Source organism: Anser brachyrhynchus, assembly GCF_964034855.1.
Source record: "Anser brachyrhynchus genome assembly, chromosome: 1".
In the NCBI taxonomy this organism is placed as follows: Eukaryota; Metazoa; Chordata; class Aves; order Anseriformes; family Anatidae; genus Anser; species Anser brachyrhynchus.
Window position 1 is genome coordinate 100,953,900 of NC_137694.1, and position 16,932 is coordinate 100,970,831.

The 16,932-nt window shown below is 40.4% G+C and overlaps 2 protein-coding genes across 11 annotated transcripts in view; one reads left to right on the forward strand and one right to left on the reverse strand.

Annotated features, from left to right (window-relative positions):
- The window catches only part of STXBP5L (syntaxin binding protein 5L), a 205,237-nt gene extending 188,723 nt beyond the window's left edge, over positions 1-16,514 (forward strand). For 5 of the 10 annotated variants that reach the window (XM_080576817.1, XM_080576813.1, XM_080576818.1 and 2 more), the window contains 7 exons: positions 873-974; positions 4,719-4,958; positions 5,928-6,288; positions 7,265-7,430; positions 9,773-9,884; positions 10,245-10,465; positions 11,531-16,514. In XM_080576817.1, coding sequence (XP_080432943.1) covers positions 873-974; positions 4,719-4,958; positions 5,928-6,288; positions 7,265-7,430; positions 9,773-9,884; positions 10,245-10,465; positions 11,531-11,572 — 1,244 coding nt within the window. In that variant the 3' untranslated portion in view covers positions 11,573-16,514. The remainder of the gene's footprint in view (positions 1-872; positions 975-4,718; positions 4,959-5,927; positions 6,289-7,264; positions 7,431-9,772; positions 9,885-10,244; positions 10,466-11,530) is intronic. The other 5 variants (XM_080576822.1, XM_080576820.1, XM_080576814.1 and 2 more) reach the window with 2 other exon arrangements.
- On the reverse strand, positions 1,014-13,821 carry LOC308188141 (uncharacterized protein; the record flags this gene model as incomplete). The annotated part of the gene is made up of 4 exons (XM_080576836.1): positions 1,014-1,477; positions 4,286-4,355; positions 11,460-11,536; positions 13,683-13,821. 4 exons carry the CDS (start codon positions 13,819-13,821, stop codon positions 1,404-1,406), a joined length of 360 nt encoding a protein of 119 aa, XP_080432962.1. The 3' UTR covers positions 1,014-1,403.
- Positions 16,515-16,932: the final 418 nt, after the last annotated feature.

Consider the following 16,932-nt stretch of genomic DNA (forward strand, 5'->3'; position numbering starts at 1 on the left):
ATATTTTCATTAGCTTCTGGTAAGTCTGATGTTTGGAACTGAAACTTTAGAAATCTCCAGGTGAGGAGAATATAAACCATTTAACTTTATTTCCAGAATATATTGATTTCCATATCAAAAAAGGTTGATCTTTATATATGTTCTTTAAGTAGATCAGTTATGCAGTATGTTAAAACCAGGAAAGAACCTATAATATTTAGGCATCTTAGGCATCTGACAGTTAATTGCAAAACTCTCCAGTAATTAAAGGAAATATCTAGGGTGAAAATACTGATCTTTCTCACTGGTAGTTTAATTTCATTCCTCATAACAATCATACTTTTGCTTTCATGATTCCTAACTCCAAAAGGAAATTGGCTTTATGCATCTGTTAGTCCTTACTCCGTTATTTTAGAATAATTGCAATGACAATTTCTTGGAAGAGATGATATGTAAGGATGTGTTCCCCTTACAAAGCATTTGCTGCAGCTGAGAATACAGAAGTCAGAACGTTCCCCTGAAGAGCACACATCAGTGGTATAAATATTTTCATTAGTATACCCTCTCCTTTTTCTTTAATTCCATGGGAAAGTAAGGAAATTCCAGCGTTATATCCACTAAACAAAAGGGAGAAGATCTCTACAAGTGCTCTGTGAATGTGGCAGTTGAAACATATGGAATCGTTTACTCAAATTGTCTTTTAAATTCTCAGAAACACCCTAAACCCTAAATTAAATCTTCTCCTATACACCATTGCACTGCAGCAGGACCACTCTGTCATGCAAGGAAAGAGCTAGGACAATAACTGCTCAGGGCTGCTTTCATACAAATGTCATGATGACGGTTGGCTCAATTGTTCTTGTCCTTTTGCAATGCATGCGATTTTGTGGCAGTAGGTTACATTTCCAGACGGGCAATGCTTCAGCAATTACATGGGATCAGTACATTCTCACACGACGAGCGTCACTATACAGCTCACACATGGATGAACAAAGGTAAGACTCAAAAACACTGGCTTCGTTTTTATCCTAGCATGTGAGTTGAAGTGTTCTTCTGTGTTTCTGTCAGTGAGGTGGGTAGCAAATTAGAGGTTTTGTAATTGTTTTTAAATCAGAAGCCTTCTACTTGTACGCTGTTGCTCATAGCTTGAATTTAACAATCAGTCCAATGTGAAGGAAATTGGTTCCCGAGTGTCCATCTGCATCTCACTAACTCATAACATGCATAGAGCAGGGTTGAATGAAAACACTTTGAGGAAAGCAGGACTACTTTTAGGCAAGTAGTGGTATTTCTGAAGTATGAACCTAACCCACAGTATGCAGCTCTTTGAAATTCACTCACTGCAGATAATGACGCTTTTGCTCAGAACTGCTTAGATTCTGGTCTAACAACTTGAATAGCAGCATATCCCAAGTCATAGTCACTTATTGGCTCTCAGGGGACACTGGACACCTCTGATAGTGCACTCTGCTTCCAGCTGCAGGAACAGCCTGAAGACCTGTTTGAAAAAGAAAAAAGAAAGAAAAAAAAAAAAAAAAGAGCCAATAAATGGAAATCTACAATGGGAAGACAAGTAAAAATGACATGCTAGCCTAAGAGAGAGACAGCTGAGTGGGAACAGGGGGATCACTGGAGTAGGGATATATGCCTCTCCAAGCAAAAGGAATACTGGACATTTCAAAGCAAGAGGCAATTTAGAGGCAGGAGCACATTTATGAGAAAGTGCCAAGGATCTTCTGGAGAGGAGAAGGAAGGAAAGATTACTGGGGAACAGAAAAGTATCTTCTTTTCACATATGAATGGTCTATCACCTTACTGAAGCAGGGAGACCACATAAGCTTTGTTTAACCTCGGTTAAAGGGAGTACATGGAAGTGGTACTGGTGCTGGTTCAGAGTCACACAGAGAAGTGTTGTAGCTGACATTGTTGAGACACCTGTTTTGCTGTGTAATAGAAGGACAATATAAGAGGAAATCCATAACATGGTGGTTGGGTTAAGGATTAGTATGGACTGGCAGTGTTTGTACAGGAGAAATTTTAGCAGATGGAACACCATTTTAAAACATAGAAATTAGGCTAGGTAAGTTTTTACAGTTTCACAAAGAGAGTGCTGTTATGTTTCTCGAGGATATAATGGAGCAGTTTTGAAATAAAGAATTTAGGGTATAATCTCTTTGAGAAAAAGAGTGTCATGGGAATAGCACTAAACTAAGTTTTATCCCAAAATCTAGGGAGAAGAGAGATTTCAGCCTTGTTTTAGAGCTAGCCAATAAAGTCACATAGTGATTGCAGCCTTTCATGGGTTTTGTTTTGCTGTTCAGATATGTTTAATGAAATCAAATTTTGAAATGTGTCATGCTGGTCTTTTGTGTTTCAGTTTGAGTAGTGTATTTAATATAAAATAGCACAGTATGTTCCCAAAAGTGTCCTAAAGATTATATCTGTTAATGTCAGTTCTGCTAAAATGTCTTAGTTAACTGTACTGCACAGGAGTGAGGAACACTTCTTGTTAATTTAGAGAGGGAGAAAGCTTGATGACACATGCAAATGGCACATCATATATTTTAAGGTCCATGTATGTCGCCTACGCTAACTAAGCAGATGCATTTGTCCTTTCCACATCATTCTCAGCTTGAGCACCACCATACTTGAACTTTATGGCTGTGATATTAATATACCTTTTAAAGAGAAAATGAATTACATAATAAGATATTTTAAAAATAAGGTACACTGAATTAAAAAAAAAAAAAAAGATTTGTATATCAATCCATGCCTTGAAATTACTGCCCTCTCCTGCTCTGCCCAGCTTTTTGTGGTGCCCAGTCACTTTGCTTAAGAAGGAGCTGGGCCAACCAGTCCACTGCAGAAGTACGAAGTGCTTGGGGTTATGGGAGACAATAATTCTCAAGGTATTAGAAGCTGTATTTGCACATGAATAAAAAATCCCAGTTTTATGCAGATATATTTAGCAGTACTGAGCTAGAACTAGAGTAACAACAGTGCCTACTTGAAGAAGGTGAAACAGGGTGAAGAGAAGGCAGTGCTTAGAAATTCAAGGAGACAGAAATTTCTCTTCCATTAGAGTGGGACCGAAGTGCCAGGAAATGTTATCCTGCACAGCTCCTGTTTGAAAAACTACAGATACCCTCCAAGAACAGCAGCTGTGCCAAGTGTGAATGAGCAGCATGTGAATCTGCCCCCACCTCTGCGTGCCAACACAGGCATGTAAGGTGGCATATATAGTAATGCCTGCTCTGGTTCCAGTAATGTTTTGCTGTGGTTCTCTCCAGTCTTTCCCAGGTAGCTGCTGTGAAGAGGATAATTTCAGCAGTTTACACGGCGTGATCTGGGTAGGGGAATATAACGTTGCAACATGTTGTCCAAGGAGGATTCACCTGCCAAACTGCTGCTTCTGATGGAGAGCAAGAAACATACATACAATATGAAGCTTAGCCTAGTTTTAAATTGGAGTACTTGAGAAAGTTATTTTCTATTCCTCTTCTCAGTCATTTCCACTGGCTCTGAATAGATAGCTCTCTATTCTGAGGTATGAGACAGATAATTCACCAAACACAAATCTGCTTCATAAAGATAGGTTCAGAAATAAGCCTTTTATCTCTGGTCCAATACCTTCAAATATTTCTCCGTCTCCAGAGCCTCCTACTTCCTCTAGTTGTTTATGTTGCAGAAGAGAATGTGAGGTTTCCAGTGATCGAGACTGGTCTTGACTCCAGGTTGGTAGACAGCAGCACTAGCACTAATCATTTTGCAAACACTATGCTAGCAGCCAGCCCTGCTCTCCTTTTCCCTCTGACTCCTCTAGTCTTCAGTGACTTTTTAGCCTCAGTGTCCTTTATAGCCTCCAGTGTGTTGTCACTGACATTTCCCGCTAGTGCCAGCAGCTCCCTTGCATGACTTTGTTCTTCCTTCTTGGCACAAGGCAAAGCAAAGCAGGAATCCCTGAGCCCTACAGCAGTCAGACCATGTTCACTGTCACTTCCCTCAGAATCGCCGTGCCTGTGTATTTGCAGTGAAGTCAACACAGCTCTGTCTGCACCTGGCTCTCACTGTTGCCTGCTAAAGCTTAAGCAAGAAGATGAACCCATCAGTGCCAGCTCACTATGCAGTTGTTGTCTAGGGCACAGAGCACGTTTCTCATTTCAGCGCCCAGGAAACCAGAGCTGAATTGTGCCCTGAGACATCTCAGATGCTGGGATCACTTTAGCAATGGGTGTATTTCTCCCAGAGAGCAGTTATTCATAGCTTGACAATACACGATGGCTGTGAACTTAGTGCTACTACTTACTAGCAAAGGAAACAGCAGCAGAGCAAAGGACACGTGTTCTGAAGTTGGTAATGGCTCCTCCCTTCGTGTCCTGCAGCGACGAGATACATGGATTAATTTTAAATGCATTGGTAACATATGGGTCTAAAATTATTTCATGCTATTTAGAACAAGTCCTTTGAGCTAAGGCTGTTGTAAACTCTAATTAGTCTATGCTAATCTCCATAATAAGCAGCTATTTCTAATGCAGATCTAACTGATGAGGTCTGACAGCATTTTCCACACATTTATACATTGGCAGGAAGCTGGTGTGGCGTTAGTATCAGACTGTTTGCCCAGGTTATGAAAATGCTGTGTTTTCTGTACTCTGCAGGGAGTTTGTATTTGCCGCAGGCAATTGTGCTTGCTCTAGGATTGCCAGCTTATGCCTATTCAATTGTATTTATTTATGCAGAAAACCGGGAAAACTCCTTCAGCCGTTCCCGAAGCTCCAGCGTGTCGAGCATCGACAGGGACTCAAAGGAGGCAATTACAGCTTTGTACTTCATGGAGTCCTTTGCCCGAAAGAACGACTCTGCTGTCTCCCCATGCCTCTGGGTTGGAACGGGCCTTGGTATGGTCTTAATCCTCTCCCTTAACCTGCCTGCCAGTGACGACCTACGGCAGTCAGAGCCGGTCATGGTGTCGCCAAGTGGTAAGAGTGCTGCTGTTTTCCTGTTTATTATCCATCTTGGTACAACAGGAGAAAAACTGCATGGTTTTGTACAGTCTTTTTGGCAGAAAATTCTCAAGAAATGTATCAAGCAGTGGTCACTCGCTACATTGAGGGTGCACAGGTAAAAAGATACACTTGTGAGAGACCCACAGCTTCACAAGCTGAGGCACTTTGGTTGTGTTACTTCTGAAGACTACCCTACGTCTTGGGCAAAGTCATGTGTAATTTTTGTGACGACAGGGAAATTAGCAGGGCTCCTTCATACTGGGAAATAGCAGTCCTGTATACAGCTCTGATGCAATCCTGTCTGGGATGCTGTGAACAGTTTGGCTGTCTTTCCTGTCAGAAGGCTGCAGAGAAGCAGAAGGGAGTTCAGGAAAGGAAACACAAATGTTGGCAGGTTGATGTACCAGGAGAGATCCTTGGCTTAGTGAGTGACAGATGGCAGAGCAGAGAGGACAGAGCAGTAAGAGAGGTCAGGTCTGAGGAGAGGCAGTATGTACTTACCACGTTCACAGTAAAGTAATGATCAAAAACAGAGGATACACAGGAATAGAGGTAAGCCCCCACCACAGTTGGTTTAGAGAAATAAAACTGGATGGACACCAGACTAAGGAGAGCAGCTTTAGTGGAAGGGTAATAAATATCCTACTGGTTTAACATAGAGATAAAAAAACAGCCTATTTTTACGGTGTTCAGTAGCATGTATTATATAGATTATTTGATATAGGCTGCCGGAGACCTTTTCAGTATTGACAGCCTATTTGTTCACCTTCCTGTGTGGTCAGGAAGAACTGAGCGAGGACGACTTGTCACCTTAGCTAGATTAATGTGTTTGCTGTATTTACAAAAGAAAAACCTAGGTGTCAGCTATGCCTTGTGTCCACCATACTGACAACCAGTTTAATTGTGATGCCAGTGCCAGTGAGAGAAGATTATATTTTGCAGGCACAGTTCTGACACTGAAAGGAGCCGTGCTGACCTTCGCATGCTTGGACTGCATGGGGACGTTGACACATCCACCATATGAAGTATGGAGGGACCCACACAGTGCTGATGATGGTGAAAAAACAAGAAAAAGGAAACTTGTCATGCATTCCCCTTCCTCCTCCCAGGATATGGGTGATCACCAATTTGCAGTCATTTGTTCAGAAAAACAAGCCAAAGTCTTCTCATTGCCTTCCCAAACATGTCTTTATGTCCACAACATCACCGAAACGTCCTTTTTATTGCGAGCAGATGTGGTCACCCTCTGTAACAGCGTCTGTCTGGCGTGCTTTTGTGCCAATGGGCACATCATGACACTGAGGTACTTATCTAACTGACTTTGTGGCAAAACTAAACAAAGGGGTGGCACAGTGCTGTCACGTTCCACTTGCATTTGCTGTAGGGTGTGCTTACAACATGTCTGATGCTCTGCATTAACTCCTGGTGGGTGCATTTAGTGCGCATTTTATATATAATTAATTACTCCACTGGGAGCCCTGCCTTGCCTGTTGCAATCCCTGTTCCTTGGCCTGTCTCCACATGGGGAGATAAGGCAGCTGCACAGCAAAATGAATTCTTTTATTTCATAGTAACTCCCCCATGATGACAACTAATGGCTGATGACTTATAACTAGCATGAAACATTGATAATTCTGCTCAGTTACGGTAAGTCAGCTATAGAGCAGTATAGAAGAGCTCAGGCATAGAAATGGTACTGTTTATCCAGTGTGAAGGGGTGAGTCCCACTCTTGCAATTTCAGATTTTTCCACTTGGAGCACCTAGTTTCTCTGCCTCGTCATTGCCACCATTGAGCTGACTGTGCAGCATCACTGTAATTGTGCCCCTGCGTTCCCACACCACCCCTTCCCTGCCCAGGCCATTTAAATTGAATCAGGATGTACAGCTAATGAGGTGAAGCAGGAGAAGCCGGAGTACAGGTAAGGGGATAGAGCCTTTGCCCACAGGGTGCAAACAGGGCCTTGCCATGCCATTTCCCACCTCTGCCCACATGGCAACTGGCACATGGCACAAGCCGTACTGTGTTGCATGAGTGTCCCAAATCGAGACAGCAGCAGGAGCTGACTGTTGAGGTAAGGCAGCTGGATCTTCTCCCTGCAGGGAAGCAAAGTATGAAGGGAAGGCACTGTGTTGAGGGCAGAATTTTTTGGCTTAGAGATGCACTTCAACTAATCCAGTTATGAAAAGCATAAACTTACACATTGGTTTAAAATGCAGCCATACAGCAGATGTATCACATGTGGCAGTTTGTCTAACCTAAGTATCTGCTTCTCTTCAGCTTACCCAGCCTTCGCCCACTGCTGGACATCAACTATTTGCCTGTAACAGATATGAGGATAGCGCGGACCTTTTGTTTCACTAATGAAGGGCAGGCTTTGTACCTCAGCTCTCCCACTGAGATCCAGCGCCTAACGTACAGCCAGGAGATGTGTGACAATCTGCAGGTATGGCCCAAAAACCTCACTTCACTGCCTTTGTCTGTGTGGGAGGGCCAGTGGCCTGAACAGTGAACATCTGTAAATTGTCGTTTTTACTGCTAGAGTTCTCAAAATAACATTTCATGCCAGGCTATGATTTCTAATCAAAAGATACTTTTTTCAAATGGTTAAATAAGTAATACTGGCATTTCCAAAGATGATATTTTGTTGTCAAATCGCAAGCATACCTGTTGGTGAGGGGGGAAAAAAAAAAGGAAAAAAAGAGTATTTTAGTTCTTTTCTAATATGTCAAGTGACATCAAAGACAAACACGTTCCTTTGTGCTTGCCCGGGCTGACTGATGCCAGAGAAGCGGATCAGAGAGAGGTCAGCAGCTCTGTTGCTGTTCAGACTCTTTTGTGACAGTCACCTTGCTCCTGTGCCCTAGTGGCTCGCCCGTGTCTCCAGCCTGCCCTCATGTAATTGCAATCTCTGCTGGCTCTGTACAGAGCCAGATTTGCGCCCAAATGGGACTCTTCACAGCCTGCTTCTCTCAAAGTCCTACCATACGAAAGACCAACTGTTAGAAATGACTGAAGGGAAATAAGGGGAAGTTACAAATTCATAGCAGCCACAGCAGTTGGTACCAGCATGTGTCCAACTACATAGCAACTGTGTCAGTGAAAATAAACGTTCCTTCCCATATTTTATCTTTTTTTTTTATTATTATTTTAACTCCAAAAATATCTTGATACCTACAGCTTTCAGTAGATGAGTGGGAATATGAGACAAACTGGTGTTGATATTATCAAAAAATACACTCTGTTTTAATATATTATTAATTATTTACTGTTGTTTTCACTCCACTAATTGGCATTCCCCTTCTTCTATATGAGGAAAGCAACTCCCATTGTACGTTAAAATACAGTAACTACAGAAATGGTCTAATTAAAATAATTTATTTTGAGCAAAGGTCTTCACAATGTTAGATTTGGGTTTTTTATAATGAAAATGCAAATTAAAATGTCATTTACTGAAGAGGAGGAATTGTGAGAGGTTACAGGGAGAAACATGAGTAATAAAAGAAAAAAAAAGAGGGTGAATAAGTGAACTAGGATAGAAATATAAAAGAAATGGTCCTGCCAGCGCTCATTATGCCCTAGGGAATAACATGTGCTGAGCTGCTCAGATCACATCACAGCACTGTCTGTCTCAAGTCTGAAGGAGCGCTGTGAGGAGTGAGCATTGCATACCAGCTTTGCACAATGGAAAAGAGAGAGTTTTGCAGGGAAACAATTTTAAAATTATTAAAAGGTTTGCTCAATGTATCTTAGATGGTGAACCTATAGCACGATGCTGTTACAAGCTAGATTTTTATTAACCTTAATAGCGTCATGCAACAACAAAATGGAAACAGCCCTTGCTACTCTGTACTGATGAGCTATGACTGCTTGTATCTTGGCTTTTATGCAACAGGGACTGTAAAAGACTTGCACAGCCATTAGCCTTGTACAAAAGGCAGATGACCCAGCATCACCTGCTACCTTAGAAAACAAGCCAGGCTGCATAAGAGAGGCCACTTAAGCTCAAAGGGATACGCTAATTTTTCTCCCTAGAGCAGGTGACTATGCCGAGGAGCAGTGAGTGAGTCACAGCTCTGTCCTAAGCACTCAGCTTCCCAGGACCCTTTTGTGGAGAACAGCTGTGTCTGCCTGTTGAGGCATAGATGAGCAAACATGGAGCTGAGCAACAGGGCAGCATCTGCTCTCATCACACAGCCTTGCTGGTTTTAAACTCTAATCGGACCATATGCTTTCTTTACCAGTTTTATTCTGGAGAGCCCACCTTCCTAATACTGCTGCAAATAAAGCTAAGCCTGAGATTTGTTTGGCCCTGATTTAGTTCAACTGCTCCAAAATCTCTGTCACCATGACAGTGCCGCCAGACATGCTTATTTAGCATTACTGATGGCACTGCCAAAATGCACAATAACAATGATTAGGAATGAAAGAGGGGCACGTGGAAGGCAATGGGCTTTTATTTAAAAACAAACAAACAAAAAAGAAACCTCTGAACTGCTAGCAAGCACTGAAATCAGGTATGCTATAAAGAGAAAACAGAGAGTGAATGCCCTGCTTGCCTGGATAATCACTAAAGCAAAACACATAATTCACAGCAAATTGATTATTCAATTACAGTGTCGCCTCTGCTGTTTCTAAGCAAAATGTGATCTTACCACTGATGTTTTCACAAACTTGAATATATCCAATGTATGTGGCTTTTTAAACTAATGCAAATGAAGCAAAGACCCAGACCTGCTTTCACGTCAGTAATTTTTCACATGGACTTTTGCCTGACTTACTTTCTAGGACATGCTTGGGGATTTGTTTACTCCTGTGGAAACACCAGAAGCCCAAAACAGAGGCTTTCTCAAAGGACTTTTTGGAGGAAGTGGACAAGCTTTTGACAGAGAGGAACTTTGTAAGTGACTATTTTTTCCTTCCAGAAGCTGGTACATGGGATCTCTTGCTCTTATCATCTAGGAATAGAGTGGTACATAAGATTTATATGATCGGTGGTTAAAAAGAAAAAGAAAAGAAAAAAGGGCAGGGTTCTTGGTTGCTTTATCTGTGATTACTTCACCTCAACAGTTTCCTTTAAGCAATGGAGGGGTGGGGGTGCACAGCAGCACTGTAGATGGGCAGGTGCAGAGAGCAAAGTCCTCCACACATGGCATCTACACACAAGGTGTCATCGCTGCAAGGCCACAGCTCAGGGACCAGAAGCACCAACAGCGCTACAGCCAATGACTCATTCCCTGTTTCTATTTCTCCTTTGCAGTTGGTGAGGCCACAGCAGGAAAAGCCTCTCGCAGTCTTGCCCAGCACATACCTGGATCAGGAGGAATAGAAGGTGTGAGAGGAGCTGCAGGAGGAGTTATTGGGGACCTGACTCGTGCACGCATTGCCCTTGATGAGCGAGGACAGAAACTGGGGGAGCTGGATGAAAGGACTGCGAGCATGATGGCCAGTGCAGAAGCATTTTCCAAACATGCACATGAGGTAAGAGCCCTGGCACCACACACACAGAACTAGGAACCACAAACTCTACAACTATTCCTTTGCTTCACTTCAGGAAATTCAAATACTGTGCTCCCCATTCACCTGGTCATATTGTTTTAGGTGTACTCACATTAACTTAAATGCTGTTTTTTCTGTTCTTTCCCCTGCACAATGGAATACCCAAAATAAACTTCATTGCACATCTCTTCCTTTCATGTTTTCATAAAATGAACATCCATTGTTAACCTCTGAATTTAGAATGTGGTACTTCTCGTCTCACACTTTTTTCACTATATCATCATGACTAGTCTTTTTTTTAAGCTGCTTAGTGCAGCAGATCTATGCAGTAGGGCAGAAAACAAATAGGTGTGTACATAAGAACACTGACAGATCTTACTGGCAAGAAGAGGAGAAAACCTCTAGTACAGCACTGTGATACAGTTATTTAGGATAATACTGTGCTTAGAGGTGGAAATAGAAAGCTCTTCCAGCCCATGCTGTTAAAGCTGGGAATCAACGAAAGTGATTTTTTTTTTAAGATAAAAAGTATGAAAGACTACTTCCCCAAAATGTATGTTCTTCAGTTAACTGTACAGCTGGTTTAACATGCATTACATCTCTGGGTAAGATTTTTGTGTTTTTATTGACTTTTTTTAAGTGTGAGGCAAAAATACATGGAAGGAACTTGTCCTGAATGCAAAACAGAGTTTATATATTCAGTGCATATATACTGTGCTCCATAGATGAGCTTCTTTCTAAAGGTGTTAAAAGCACTGGCAGTTCCTAGTCTTCTGTGAAAGGAAAGTGGTAAAGGAGTTAAAGTTCCTCAGGAAAAATCTTTTCATGAACAAAAATAACAGGTAAGCAATTATATATATGTATATATTTTTAAGAATTTAACAATTACTATATAAAATATTTAAAACAAGATCTCAGTGGAATTAAGACCTGATGATTAAAAAAAGGAACAGTAATGCACTACTTCACTACTTACGAAGTTTGTGATGGTTCTCATGCAGGACAGTGTTTTATATCCCTTTATTTGTTTGTTTCCCATTTCTGTAGGTGATGCTGAAATACAAGGACAAAAAATGGTACCAGTTTTAAACTTTTAAAGAATCTGCTTGTGGCTTTATTAAGAACACTGTTCAGGGAAGCAACATTCATTCCCAAATCTACCAGTCACGGGTCAGAAACAATTTTTCTCCTAGAAGATGTTTTCCTCTTACAATATTGGATTCATCACAGTGAGATTCAAGGAGAAATTTTTTAGGCCATGAGATGGAAGCTAGAGTCATGTGGGTCTTACTCCAACACCTGGCTTATGCAGTAGCCAATTTTTTCCAAAAGGAACTCAACCATCACTGTGGCATGTATTTTTCAGAAGCTGTAGGTATGAACTGTGGGGAGTGTGTCTGGTTAGAAATATTCTGTACAAACTCAAATGTTAATGCACTTACAAAACTTTGCATGACTAATTGACATCTTAAAAAAAAGAAAAGAAAAAAAAAAGAAAGCATGTTGCGACTGAAGAAAAATGGGATTAATTTCTATTGAGAAAAAAAAATACTTAGATGACAAAAAAATCTTTATTTTTTAAAAATGAGACTACAAAATGTCAGTACATTTCAAGCATGTTTGCTACTGTTCTCAACATAAAAAATGCGTTGAGCTGTGTTTTCTTATATGCTATTTATTTCCCTTGAAAAACCTTGCTCGAAATAAGTGCTGTTTAACTCCTACCAGAAGAATAAATAACTTCAAAACCTATGCCCAAACTTTACAGATTTTTCAAGTAGCTAGACAGGCACCATCTGAAATGTCATTAAAACATGAGGGTAGATGGTTTATTTGCAATTCAGAGTACATGACATGTCATCCTTATCTGTACTTTTAAAAACGTGCTCTAGATTTATCTCACTTGTCCTTGGAGGGGGCTATGGCATTTTCATCCCCATGGTTTCAGTATCACTTGGTTGCCTTATTTCTCTGTAGCAGGAATAGAAAACAAGCTTAGGAACTCTTGAAGTTAGGAAGGCACGATGGGAAACCACAGTGCTACAATTTGGAGAGTCCCATCAGTTTCCACTGACAAAAGCTGCTTAGCAGCTTGCAAAACAGTGATTTATTTTTTTTTTTCTTAAGTGTTTGGTTGAAATTATGCTAAGGAAACTGTAGATCCCATCAAGCTAGTAGAGAGAGCTCACAGCAGCAAGAGTAAAAGATGGGCCAGGGAGGAGCATGAAAAAACTGTCAACATATGGCACTGAATTGGTACATAGAGCAAATGACACCACAGGTGTGTGGCAATTGATTTTCTGCTTACACTACTAAAAGTAATTTGCTTCTGCTTCAAAGTGGCTTGATTGGTTTCTACAGAGAACTCAGCAGAACACTCTCCAGCTTGTAGAAGACAACAGTAAGTAAAACCTACCTATCACCTATTTATGTGAATGGATTCCTAGTCCCTAGGAATATGCTGCAGTTACAGCAGCCTACAAGAACCTCACTACCATACAGATGACCTGTTAAGTTAGAAATTTTTCCAACATTGGCTTGGAAACAAGGCACTGAAGACTTGTTTTCATGTATCTGGACATAGCTTCAAATTAGAAAATGAAAGTGAGGAAAAGGAGGAAAAGCAACATTTAATTTTTTTTTTCTATATGAGAAGAGGTACAGATGATGTTCCTTCAAGGAGTCCTGACTGGCATTGATGCAGACAGACAGCATCCCCTCATAACTAGATCTTAACTTCACCAGTGTTCAAATGATCTCTTTCAAGGATGCTCTTCCCCTATCTTTTGTTTCCTTAAAATGGAGCCCAGGAAATTGTACGGTCTGGAAGTCTAGAGTCTAGCTTCACTATCAACACAGCTGTGCAAGTTAAAGGGATGGAACAGATCTGAGGTGTAAAGTTTTAAATTCATATTTTAGCATAACAGGCATTCTATGCTTTACAGGATTTTTATGTTTCTCTGTGGGCAAAATCCAAGTGAGAACCCTGACTGGTCTAGCTCAACTGGGAATGAGACACGAAAAGTTTTCCTCTGTCACAGGAAAAACTGGACTACAGTTGTGAGAACTGTAGAAAGTTGCTGGGAAAAAGGTCAAAGCCCAGCAATGCCTGGGTTTCCACTGAGAGTTAAGGACCTGAAATCGTCCGTGACCCAAGATGATGTCTGTGCGTTTGTGTACGAGGAAACAGCAAACTCACCACTCTGATGCCAGTATGAACTGGGTCGGAGAACTTCTTCCAGTGGCCAGATCCCAGAACTGGTCACTTGCATATGAGGAAGTATCACTGTAACCAGGCATCTAGAATGATAGATAAATGACAACAATATTAGAGCCATTCTATATCTTCTGTTTCGATGTATATTCGCTCTGCCTGTGCTCTGGCCTATATCCCCAAACCACTAGTCTCTAGGAAACAAAATAATTTTGTGCAGCAGATCATTTAAACCCTCCAACCAACTTTTTAGGCCTTATTCTTCCTACCTTTTCTTCTTTTACAGAGAAGCTAGGTAGTCTTCTTTACTGTCAAGATACCAACCAGAACTGGTTCTCTACCCAGCCCTACACTCGTTTATGCACTAAGACAGCGCAAATGAGAAGGCCATTACCAGTTGAAGTGTGGCATTTGTATATCCATAGGCTACAGGGCCAGTGTCTGCTATAAATTGGTGTAATGTAGTCAGCCTTTAATAAATCAGCCCAGATGAGTGCTAGCGCACTGTGGTCAGGCAGCAGCAGGCATACTTAAATGGCAAGGTAGGCAGTAGTTCTGCTTAAGCTTTCCATACACTGCACCTTGTGTAGCTGGCGAACATCGCAAGCCCGTTACCTTGACTTCGGTGGAAGCATCTCTTCTGGCTGGAGCTGGAGCCTGCTCCTGGTTTGAGAATCAAGTGTAAAAAAAAATTAAGAATGACTTTTAATTGCTAATCGCCATAGCATGCCCTGGGAAAAAAGTGTCTTCAACAAGTCATTTACATGATGTCTGACTTACCTTGGCAGCTGCCAGTCTCTGTCTTAAAAAGAGGGGAAAAAAAACTTCCAGTAGATTTCCATTTTATGCAACAGAAAAATTAGAATTTAGCATCCCTCAAACTTAAAAACATGAATAAGAAATTGTAAAACAACTTTTCTCTAGTACTCCCCATTAGGTCACAGCTGTATCTTGCTTTCCACTCTTACTATTTCCAGACAGTTACAAACTGCTATTTCTGTTAAGTTTACCACTTGTGACTATAATTATCAATTTTCTGGTAGTCTGTAGAGATCTAAAAAGTTGTATATGTTTGTATATAGAACATTCTATATATAAAAATATATATATGTAATGTATATGTTGTATAAGTTTGTTAGTGCACACTGTTAAATGCTTTCTATCAAGATTTACCATGTATGTGGAAAAAAAAAAAAAAAAACTTCGCTTAAAAACTTGAATGAGGGAGGAAAAATTCTTGCCTGACTGATTTATTGTGAAATGAGGGGGAGTGTGGGATTTTTGAAAGGCCTGACCTGAACACTATTAAAGGCTATTAATGAAAGTACTAAAGTCACAGCATTCAGAGCAATGAGCACAGCTTCTGAATTGCTGTAAGAAAATTAAGGACACTAGCTGTCACTGTATGTTGAAATCATGTGCTTTCACCTTTTCCACTAAGACAGCACCACCTCAAGCAAATCCTAAACCTGGAGGTAATCTTCAACATCGTAATCCTCAGTTACAATAGACCAGATTGCCTAGAAATATATTTGTTCAATTTAAAACACGCTTTTTTTTGTTGTTCGTTTGGATACCCTTTTCACTCACATTCTTTGCAGAAGTTCTCTGTCACAACCACATCCCAAAACCTGATGCACAGAACTTGCAACAGCACACGCATACATCTGGGTTTGACCAGATGTGTTTACACTTATGCATAGAACTGTAGATAGACAGAGCATGCAGAGAAAATACATGAAATTAGGTTATGTGTTTTCAGAGTAGGCAAGTCTTCAATGAAGTACAAGCTATTTTATTAAAAAACAAATCCATTCATAGAGTGTTAACCTAAGCTTCAAATACTGAATTAAAAGACAAAGGAGAATTTGAGGATCAATTTTTGTTTTGTATAATCACCTGTTTTTTAAATGATTTAATTTTTTTTTTAAATAGTTCAACAGGTCCACTATTTACATCAATTAGACATTCCCCGTATTACCAGAATAGCTTCCTACATGAATATTTAGCAGAAATACTCTATTTATTACGCATATTTTATAAAATTATCACATATCGAAATTCTCTAAAACATATTACTTTTATGGAAGCCATTTTGCACCAAAATGTATTATAATGAAGATATGCATACAACAATATTTTTTTCAGTATACAATTTAAAAAGTGAAGAAAATAGTGCAGCTTAAGTAAAAGCTGTGTTCAACCTCAGGACTCCTCCATTTATAAGATGTGTGTATTGTAACAGAGGCAAAAAGCCAGATTTCATTTAATTCCACCCCTTAAATACCCTGGCACCTGTACATCATTTTTCATAACCTAAAGGTGAACTCAAGCACAGTATAATTCAGTCTTGAATGTTTTTTTGTCTTGGTATGGTCTTAGTAAGAACACACTCTCTCTCATTAAGGAACTACATGTGGCCATTTGTAGTCAACTCTTCATCTAGGTGTATAAGCAATAGTCATGTAAATGAGTGTTTCCATTCATGTGTTTTGTTTCGTGATTAAATCAACAAATCAAACATTGTACTTTTTTTAAATAGCAACCAATACTCAGATTCAGTGTCAAGGAAACGTGGACAGCGTACGCGTGGGTTTGTTAACAAGTCATTACCTGTATTTCACAATGAAGGCAGATCTGGGGTGAACCACACACTCCTGTGCTAACCCTTTCCTGTTTCCACAGGTATCCTAAGACAGCACCACAAAAGGAAAACTAAGGCTGCTTTAACTGAAGCTGTTTGAAGTTCCCAGTTTAAAAAATAAAAAATTGAAAAAAAAAAAAAAAGAGGGAAGGAAAATAAAGAACTGATAACTAGTTGGTGTAGATCTCTTTTTTCAACCTGTACTCCTAGATTCTTTATAGTAGTTCAAAAGGTAAGTAGTTTATGTAAAGCTTTTGGACGGATCTTACACTACTAAGGAAAACAAAATCCAGCCACAGCTGTTGCTGAGGCTGGGATGGCCACATCCCTTCCTCCAGCAGCTTGAACAGGGACAAAACCTGAACCCAGATAACACGCTTATACTTTACTGCATGGAGCTCATAATTGTAATATCCATCCCCAGAAACATTAACCTTGTACCTGGACTTCTTAGCCAATTGGCAGGACCCTTCATGTCACTTCCAATGCAGGTTAAAAGCAGTCCTGTAAAAGCTGAAATCTCAAAAGTGCAGGATCAAGCTATTTTTTAAGGGCACTTACCAGCAATGTGATTCAGTTGCTCTGCCAGGA